The sequence below is a fragment of the Haliotis rufescens genome, unplaced genomic scaffold (genome assembly GCF_023055435.1).
Source record: "Haliotis rufescens isolate VD_foot unplaced genomic scaffold, xgHalRufe1.0.p SCAF_16, whole genome shotgun sequence".
Lineage (NCBI taxonomy): Eukaryota > Metazoa > Mollusca > Gastropoda > Lepetellida > Haliotidae > Haliotis > Haliotis rufescens.
The window spans coordinates 20,599,321-20,609,588 of record NW_025963846.1 but is presented as its reverse complement, the minus strand read 5'-3'; the positions used below and the strand labels follow the sequence as shown (position 1 = coordinate 20,609,588).

Below are 10,268 nucleotides of genomic sequence, written 5' to 3'. Positions count from 1 at the left end.
AATATCCCAGCAATATCACGATGGGGAACACCAGAAATGGGCTTCAAACATTGTACCCATGTCAAGAATCGAACCCGATTCTTTGGCATGACGAGCAAGTGCTTTAACCTCTAGGCTACCCGACCGCCCCATATATGCCTTCAAGAAGAGGCCCTGTGGGATTATGGGTGAGGATTGGTCCCCAGCAACCATTGAGGTTCCAAACGAAAGTCAATCTATTTGAGAAAAGAATGCCGAGACACGATTTAAAAAATCGTAACATGGACGACCGCATGGAATTTGCATTTCAGGAGGACACTTCACCTCAGATTCAGGACTTTCTTTTAAAATTATAGAAAGAAGATACTGACAAGGAAGAGATGAAGTCCGTGGAAATATGGAGTAGGAAGGAGACATAATTCCAGGCTGCACAGCGAATCGCGGCGCCTTAGACGACTGGGCCACCCGTGCCCCCTTATCGTTTGAGGAGAGTGAAGCACTAGCGGGAATTAAAAATGATCATTCTATTGCAATCAAAGGGCAGATAAAGGTGGGGCGGTGGCCATTAGGGATTCTGCATTCTATGAAACTAAAGTGAATGAATTGTTACATGACCGGGAATTCTATCGGGAAACTAACGACCAAGAACATGCTGTAGTACAGAAAATAAAAGCACATGAAACATTATTCTGATCAGTCTATGAAAAGGAATAAGATTATTTATGTAATTACAATCTTTCGACTGAAAACTTTTATGGAGTGCCAAAAATACACAAAAGTCAAGAGATAAACTCAGCAGTTAAGGAACAGAATTGTGAATATGTTGAAATCAATAACCCTAAAGACTTATCATTTAGGCCTATTGTTGGAGGCCCCAATAGTCCTACTCAACGTTTGAGCAACTTCAGAGATATAATTCTGAAACCTCTCACAAAGAAAGTTCCAAGTTTTGTTCGAGATGATATAGACTTTTTAAGTCACCTACCGGAAGTCATACCAACGGATGCTGTTCTAGTGACCTTTGACGTGAAAAGTTTGTATACTAATATATCGCATGATCTGGGACATGAAGCGGTGCAATATTGGTCGAATAAGCAGCCCGATGCCATTGACTGCAATTTCACGCAAACGTTATCATGGAATCTTTGAAATGTATACTGGAGAACAATACGTTCTATTTCAACAAGAAGTTTTATCAGCAAATAAACGGAACAGCCATGGAAACAAACGTAGCACCCACATACGCCACTCTGGTAATGTGATACATAGAATAAATGTTATATTCCAAAGTAGAACAACTGATGGATGTAAATACAGCTAAACATATTCGTGAAACATGGAGAAGATATCTGGACGACTGTTTTATTATTTGGTCCTCAACAGTGAAAGAGTTACACAAATTCCGGAAGATTCTAGATTCGATCCATTCTCTGGTTTCATTCACTATGGAATGTGACCACAATGAGATTTCATTTTTGGACGTGAAAAGTATTAAGCATTATCACTCACTCCGGCCACAGTGGTTTCTAAGCAATTTCTTCAATTACTCAAGGAACAAACAAACCCAAAACACAACAAACAAAAACAACTCCACTTCCCTGAATATGTACATGTATATTTTGACTCGTCATGTTAATACTTGTGCAATGTGACTGTGTAATACCCAGGGCTATAGATAGCCTTATTGAGCTATAGCCAATACTTGGACAAAAGTCTCTTTCAGACCTAATATACAGCTGTTGACTTCAGTCAGTAATCGATTCGTACTTCACTCGTGGCTTGACAACACAGGCAGTTTTGGACGCTCACGGTAAGCTGTTTTAAATATTATCTTTCATATGACAATGTCCTCTAGTGTCACTAAGGCACCTGTTACTACTGGAGAAATAGTATTTCAAAAAACTAAAATCATAGACGTTTTAATGGATATTTGTTTTGTTTTAGGGTGTTGGAATAAATATGTTTTTATCATTCATGGCGTTTAGGCCTGATTAAAGTAGTTTATATTTTTCGTAGAGTTTAAAATTAAAACCCCAAGGTACCATCAATTCTTTTTAAACCGTACAAACAACTCCGAAAAATATATAGAAGCAGGCAGGTCCAAATATCTCATTCATGAAAGTAGATGTATAAGAAAGTGAAAGTAGCTATGCTCTATTCCTGTCGAAAGTGGAAGTTGATTTGTATATACCCAAAGAAAATGAAAGTATGCTCTTTTACAATGCAATCCATAAAGGCAAATGTCATTTAACGAAACTGAAAAGTAAAGGTATATTTACAGCGAAAGGAAAGTGTTGATTTACATCGTAGAAAGTCGAAACAAGCTTCTCTTGAAATAAAGCAAATAAAGTTGTTTTTTCCTCGTAGTCACAGAAAGTGAAAGTAGGGTTGTTTTAAGCCATTTACATAAAGTGATAGTTCCTTCGTTCTTTTCCTTTGGGCTGTTAGGGAAACATTTCCATAGCCACAGAAAGTGAAAGTAGCGTTGTTTCCCATAGTAGACAGTGAAAGTAAACTACCATTCTTTGAAAGTGAAGCTGACATCCTCTTTGCCTGTAGATTGGGAAAGTAGATTCGAAATCAAAGAAGGACATCGTAGAGTCGTTCTCCAGGAAAGACATCGAAGGCCAGTCAAGTGTAACAATCCTAACATCGAGGCCTTGTCCCAGCCATGATATATTGCATCTTCCCGAGGCAAGGGCGTTAACTGACTATAAAAGTCCAGTTTCCACCCTTGCCGAACTAGGTTGGAATTCCGGAGATACATTTCGGCTGGACTGAAGAGTCCACAAGAGTCCGGTTCGCAAACAACATGGATTTCAACGTGCAGATATCGGTCGACTGCAGGATTTGCCAAGCATGTGTGCCGCCAATTGGGCTGCCATTTTGTTTGAAGCAAATGCATGTGATACGAGAGGTGGAATCTGATTGGTCTGTTGGAGGGACATAGAAGGGGTATCACTCATAATTGCCACTGGTGGCGCTATGATCGAGCCTAGTTCGGCAAGGGTGGAAACTAGACTTCAATGGTCAGTTAACGCCCTTGCCTCGGGAAGATTGATTTATTGTGTGTTTCTCATATTCTTGAACAAAAACGTTTGGTAGAATGTCTAGATGTTGTCTGTTGTATAAGATATTTGCAGAATGGTTCACATTTTGAATGTGATTGTTTCTGTATTCGAAGTGCCTCGGTTGTTGTATTGGTGTTGAAAGCCTAAACGGCGCGTCTCCGTTTCATACTTTTCATACGCTTCATGGTTTCCGGGTTAAATGAGTCTCAGCAACATAGATGCATGTCGGGTGGCCAGGGTCTGACTTGGTTGATGTCGTGTGATCGTACCCAGATTGTGTGTACCGATGCTCACAACATCAATCACTAGATTGTCTGGCCCAGACACGATTATTTACAGGCCACCGTCATATAGCTGGAATATTGCCGAGAGCGGCGTTAGTAAACAAGCGAAGCAAACAAACGCATATTTTACATCGCAGATATAGGCCCGAAGATGACTCTGCAATGGACGCTGACCGCTGGATGTCTGTACGTGGAGATTGGAGTCACCGTGTTACTTCTTTGTCCATGGATCTCTCCCACGCTGTAAGTATTACACTTGATAAATAATAGCATCTTGGAAGGGCATGTTATGATAAGGGACCCCTTTGGCCCACGAGATTCGCATTTTTCTTTTAGAAATGAGTAACACCTTTTAATAATGTAATGAAAGGTATCAGATGTCTTCATATGAAAGAGAACTAGACAAGAACAGTTCATACAGGAGTACTTTTTTGACTTATCACAACACTAATTGCATATGTGAGGCTAAACTGTGTCGAAAATAGCTTAGAGGTTTTCACTAAGAATTTTCTTAATAAGTGAACAAGAGCAAATCTTTTGAATTAAGCTAACACATGTACCAGACCAAGACCAAGTCCACGTGTAACAACGAAAAAGGTTGTCAACCACCTGAACGAGTTTGATAATTTTTATACCAATACTTAAACATTTAATATTCGACATTTCCAGTAGGCAAAAAGGACTCATATACTACTTTGTCCTTTAGTTTGTATTTAAATATATAATATATTTATTTTATTTATATCAAACATATTATGCATCATCAAACAAATTCCATGAACACAGGATCTTCCTTCCCTAAACCCCATTATCAGTGACTTGAGTAAACGGGCCTTCGTAAATCTGAAGTTTTTGATATTTCAACAACAAACTAAAAAGACTGAAATAACGATGTGTAATCGGGACCACCCATTTTTTTTATATTACTATAGTTGCTATGTCTAATCTTTATTTCACATACTGAAGAGGCCACAGGCCTATAGTACAATTTGAAGAATATACAGTTTTATACAATTTATGTACTTATCTCACCAGATCACCTCACGTCATTCCACCTCGCATTTCAACGCAGTCACATAATTTCACACATACAGTACAATACCATACCCTGTAATTTCATAATTTCTATATTACCATATCACAACTTGTTATATCATACAACATATTCTATAACATCATATCATATTGTATCATTATTATAAGATCATACTATATAGTATTATTTCATATAACATTATCATAACATACTATACATACCATCGTACCATATATCACAACTATATTGTATCACATTTCAACATGTCATATCACACAACACATTAGCAATGTCATAGCTTGTCCCATCATTTCTTATCATATCATACCATATAATGCCATGTCATTCCATGCCAATTTATTTCATATCAATCAATCAATATTTATTCAACACTGGAAGACCGCAAGCCATATAATATGTACACTAAAAAACAGTATTTACACAATTTCTTTAATACACATAATATATTGCATCATATCCCCTCATGTATCATATCACACCGCAACACTTCATATCCTATCACATCATGTCATGTCACATCATATCATTTCATATACATATAACTATACTTAACCATTTGTAATATCACGTCACACAATATCATAGTTGCTATGTCATGGCATAACAGATTAACTTTAGTAATATGAAAGAGTAGCAAAGGTTGATAAAGGTTAGTTACGGTCAAAGTAATGATATACATATGTTAACGCTAACTGGCATTTTCTGCATGTGGGAAATCACTTACAAAACGACCTCGTTGTTGAGCGCATGTGTATGTAGACTGTTAGAGTTGATTTGCTTTTTTTGAATATGGCTGCCTCAGCGGCCATACTTAACACAGGATTGTAATTCACAGCAACGTTCAGTGACACCATTGCTGGAAAATCGGTACCATGTGAGGTGAGGTGAAATAGGAAATATGTGTGTGTGTGTGTGTGTGTTTTTGTGTGTGTGTGTGTGTTTTTGTGTGTGTGTGTGTGTTTTTTTTTGTGTGTGTGTGTGTGTGTGTGTGTGTGTGTGTGTGTGTGTATGGCTGCTCGTACTAGTTCGGACTAATGCTGATGTTATAGTGCTAGCCCACTGAGATATCATGAGGACGTTTAACATGTATACTGACTCCGAACCGACCAGTCCTTGTTTGAGACCATTAATGCTGAGCACCAGACAGGGTAACAACAAGTACCATCTTTAACGCCTTTTGTAATGACGCGGCCAGGGATCGAACACCGGACCTTCTGCTCTCCGGGCGGACGTTCTACCACTAGAACACAGAGACGGTTGGTACCATGTAAAGGGTAGTGTTGTTGACTATGGATCGAACGACATTTCTTGGTTTGTCAGCTCCATACCGGTGCTCGTGCTTGTTCAACGTCAAAGACTTGCATCACTTCTGGCTTTCCTCCCACATGAAGTTGACACGCGGTGATAATTATAACTCTACTGTTCAAAGCGGCGTTAAAGGAAACTCACCCACCTTTTAGACTATGGCGACAACGCTCAATGACAATCTTAAATACATAACTGATATACAGTAAACTACGGTTATAACGAACACGCTTATAACGAACTGACAGATATAACTAACTTACTTTTTAGTCCCGACTATTTGCTGTGGTTAGGCTGTATATATGCTTATAACGAACTACGGTTATAACGAACTAAAAATAGTAGTCCCTTTGAGTTCGTTATAACCGTAGTTTACTGTATTAGTGTGATGCTCATAGTTATATGTGTTTGATACGAAACTGTATTATACAAATTAGATCCAACACTGGAGTGGAACGGTAAAGTAGTGTTACGTCTCCACAGCTGAAGATAAAATTGAAATACTTCATGATTGAAGTTAATTGAACTTTTGTTTTATTGCAGATGGCAGAGACTGTTTCGGTCCCGATGGTTATTCGTGGTTACAGATTATGCCAAATATTACTTTTGGGCTACAGTTGTGGTCCTAATCTTTGTGTTTAGAGGTAGGATATCCACTGAAAAGACATATTCGAGGAAATACACTTAACAAGACTACAATATAGCCTGTTCTAAACACACACATACACAGTGACATAGACATAACTACCCATACCTGTTAATTGTTTGTTTGTTTGTTGTTTAACGCCGCACTCAGCAATATTCCAGCTATATGACGGCGGCCTGTAAATAATCGAGTCTGGACCAGACAATCCAGTGATTGCCATCATGAGCATCGATCCACGCAATTGGGATACGATCAACCGAGTCTCTCTCTCACACACACACACACACACACACACACACACACACACACACACACACACACTCACTCTCTCACACACACACACACACACACACACACACACACACGCACACGCACACGCACACATGCACATGCACATACACACACGTGCATGCACGTCGCTCTAGAAGTGCAATAATCTTAAACGCGACGTATAACCCCATTTCGACCCGTGAAGATCCGGATTAGAATTGGCCTTCAGCAACCCATGCTTGCCTTAACAGGCGTAAGAGGCGACTAACGGGATCGGGTGGTCAGTCTCGCTGACGTGGTTGATGCATGTCATCGTATCCCAATTCCGTGGATCGATGCTCATGATATCAATCACTGGATTGGTCCAGACTCGATTATTTACAGACCGCCGTCATATAGCTGGAATATTGCTGAGTGCGGCGTCTCATATCTAGAATATTGCTTAGTGCGGCGTCACATATCTAGAATATTGCTTAGTGCGGCGTTAAACAAAAACAAACAAACAAGCAAAGATCACGCAGTAAGGTCACGCAGATAATATCAGATAAAACGTTTTTTTAACTCCCAAGAGTGGAGTTCAGGTGCATCTGGAATGAACCATTTTATACCCACATTGACTGTTACTTGTCATCTATTGCACTTGCATAGGCAAAGCCACTGGTTGCGTTCAGGCGTGTGTTTTAGGTAACCTTTTCTCCAATTATTATTTGTTACAGTCCTTGTCCATTTTCCAGTTTCACAAAAGCATCCAATCGTGACATAGGCATAAACACCATGTTCTTCAACTGTTAATCACATTGTCAACACACCCAGACCTTTTAACGTTTGTTGGCATATGTTCATGTCTGTCACCTTACAAACCCTTCAATAATGACGCCGAGTAAGGATAGTTTTCTCTGTCATCAGGTTCTCTTCTCGACAACTGGAAGTACAGTGGCTCTGTGAGGGGTCAGGAGTTGAAGATGTCCACGGAGACCCGGATGTTGGCGCAGTCTAAGATGTTTCGAGCGCAACGAAATCTGTACATATCTGGATTTGTTCTTCTCTTGGCATTGTAAGGAACTAACTTGTTTCTCTGGTGTGAGGTCTGTTATAAAACGTTCCCTAACACGGAGAGCAAATCTTAAGCTTTTCATGTCAATTGGCATTCATACACAGCTTCAGAAACGTTTTTAGGCCATAGGCGTACGTTCAAGGCGACACATTTCTCTTTGCAGACCCGTATAGGGATTCGTTGCCACTATACCCGTGCTTGTGGGTTTCACCAAGGCGATAACGTCCACAACCTCTCCCGTATCAGTTTTGGGTGGCAATGATGTAATTAATCATAACTGCCCAAAGCGGCTTTTATCCCAAATCAGTCACTTCACGACGTTCTCGTCATTCTGGTTGCCATGGATAATTTACAATTTTTAAAATTTCTTTCAACATTTCTTTAACAAATTGTTAATGTTAAAATGCATCGATCTTAAGCAATTGCTGAACAGGAAGACCTACAGAGTGTCAGCTCAGTCGGGGAGTCTTTATATAGACTCCCTTGCATAATCTATATAGCCGTACAAAGAATCTGTTGCTGACGAAGGACGTCATCGGGCCAGATGAACTTTCTGGCTATGTGATCACTGGGAATGCATTGCTATTGCGCGGAAGATGCTTTTGGTTACTTCTATTAAATCCTCATGTAAATGCCACGATGTTTATATTATAAGCACTGGATTATATGTTCGCAGTGTGATCGGACGTCTTGTAGTTCTACTTTCTGCCAACGCTGACATGATCAACAGGCTGAAGAGTAGGGAAGATACCAATATGGCGTCCAACAACGCTCAGCAGCAACAGTTACGGCAATCCCAGTCGTCAACAGCGAGGAGACGGATCACTGACACAGTGGAGGGTTAACGTCTGGTGCACTGTGACAGGACTATCAATGAAACTGCATCCTGTTTAATAAGTTTCGTTCTTAAACACCAGTTTACCATCATGATTTCTTAAAGTTCATAAACTGCTTGTAACTTGTAGCTTAACGTCAGGTCCAGTAGAGAGAACACAACGAACCGACGCTTCTAATAGTAGACTTTCGTGGCCAAAAAGGGATTTCTGTATCTGTCACAAACAGTTTAATTATATATGTTTTGCTATTTGAAGTATATTGGGTAGAACGTCACGGTGACGAGAGTCACATTATGGGTTTTGTAGTGAGTATGGTTTTACGCCGCTTTTAGCAATATTCCAGCAATATCACGACGGGGGACACCAGAAATGGGCTTCACACATTGTACCCATGTGGGGACTCACATTCGGGTCTTCGGCGTGACGAGCGAACGCTTTAACCACTAGGCTACCCCACCGCCCCGTTAACGATGTGTAATTTTGCAAGTATTATTCTTAGACTGAGAAGGAATATGAGATAAAATCTCCAATTATATTAAACTATGACATATTATTACCTAATGCAATACTTTAAAATGTTTATGAGCTTTTCATTATCCCCCTTTGTGACCTTATATTACAGTTTACTCATCATAAATGGCGTCCATAGGCCCATGGTACAAGACATTTGTGCCTCAACAATGTGATTTCCTGTTTACAATGACAGAGGCGGATCAAGGGTGGTGAAAGAGGGGAGGGGGAGGAGGAGGGGAGCATACACAACTCACGCACGACGTGAGGGTGCAGTTAACGTGTGGGGGTCAGAAAAGAAGGAGATCTAGATCTGTCTGTGAGTGGCAGGGTTAATAAATAGAGTAACATTTTCAAGTTATCAAATATTCGTGGTTGGTAACAATAAAACATATATATTTCTAGATGGAATATGTGCTTTTGGGGAATAGTGTGGCTTCTCATGTCATAAATTCGGAACGGAATTTCCCTTCAAGTCACAAACTATTGAACGGAATTGTGATACATCTGTCTATATGTTCTTAATGTCAAAACATTGAAGGTAAGTTTCACAGACAGGTTTTGAATAAACACAGACTATGTATAGTGCAAGATATAAATAGCGTTCAAGTCTTGATGAAATCAATATTTGGATCTTTGTTTGTGACACGAAACCACACCGAGTTGGTTGCTGAAAGGAAACTGGGAATTACCGATGGAATTAACGATAATAGGGGTGCGCTAAAATTGTAATGTCCATGAACTTTGTAATTCGCTTTTCGGACACAATGTTCTACACAAACTTGGAACGGGGGCATCATAGCTTTTCTAACCTTCATTTAACCATACCGTTACATGAAAACTGACCACCTCCGGAGACTAGCGGATACAGCGCCCGCTCTGAAGCTCGTTTGTTCGATCGTTGGTCATTACCAAAGGACGTCACAAGATGGTACTTGTTGATTTCCTGCTTGGCGCTCCGCATTTAAAGGATAAAATAAGGACTGGTCGGGTCAGTGTTAGTAATTTGTATAGCATGGTATACACACGTGCATGTACGTCGCTATATATATATATATATATATATATATATATATATATATATATATATATATATATATGTGTGTGTGAAATAATGAGTGAGTGAGTATGGTTTTACGCCGCTTTTAGCAATATTCCAGCAATATCACGGCGGGGGACACCAGAAATGGGCTTCACACATTGTACCCAATATGTGAAATAAAATTGTACACGTCGTTATACCTTATTTCACCACC

At 39.7% G+C, this 10,268-nt stretch overlaps 1 protein-coding gene across 1 annotated transcript; it reads left to right on the top strand.

Moving 5' to 3' along the window:
• Positions 1–1,709: 1,709 nt before the first annotated feature.
• Positions 1,710–10,049, top strand: LOC124122464 (B-cell receptor-associated protein 31-like). The gene is made up of 5 exons (XM_046485506.2): positions 1,710–1,789; positions 3,472–3,577; positions 6,240–6,340; positions 7,519–7,666; positions 8,343–10,049. Exons 2-5 carry the CDS (start codon positions 3,486–3,488, stop codon positions 8,509–8,511), a joined length of 510 nt encoding a protein of 169 aa, XP_046341462.2. The 5' UTR covers positions 1,710–1,789; positions 3,472–3,485; the 3' UTR covers positions 8,512–10,049.
• The last annotated feature ends 219 nt before the right edge of the window (positions 10,050–10,268 follow it).

Coding starts and splice junctions, on each gene's coding strand:
- LOC124122464 (XM_046485506.2), top strand. CDS start 3,486: ATGACTCTGCAATGGACGCTGACCGCTGGATGTCTGTACGTGGAGATT. Junction 6,341..7,518: donor CCTAATCTTTGTGTTTAGAG/GTAGGATATCCA, acceptor CTCTGTCATCAG/GTTCTCTTCTCGACAACTGG. Junction 7,667..8,342: donor TTTGTTCTTCTCTTGGCATT/GTAAGGAACTAA, acceptor ATATGTTCGCAG/TGTGATCGGACGTCTTGTAG.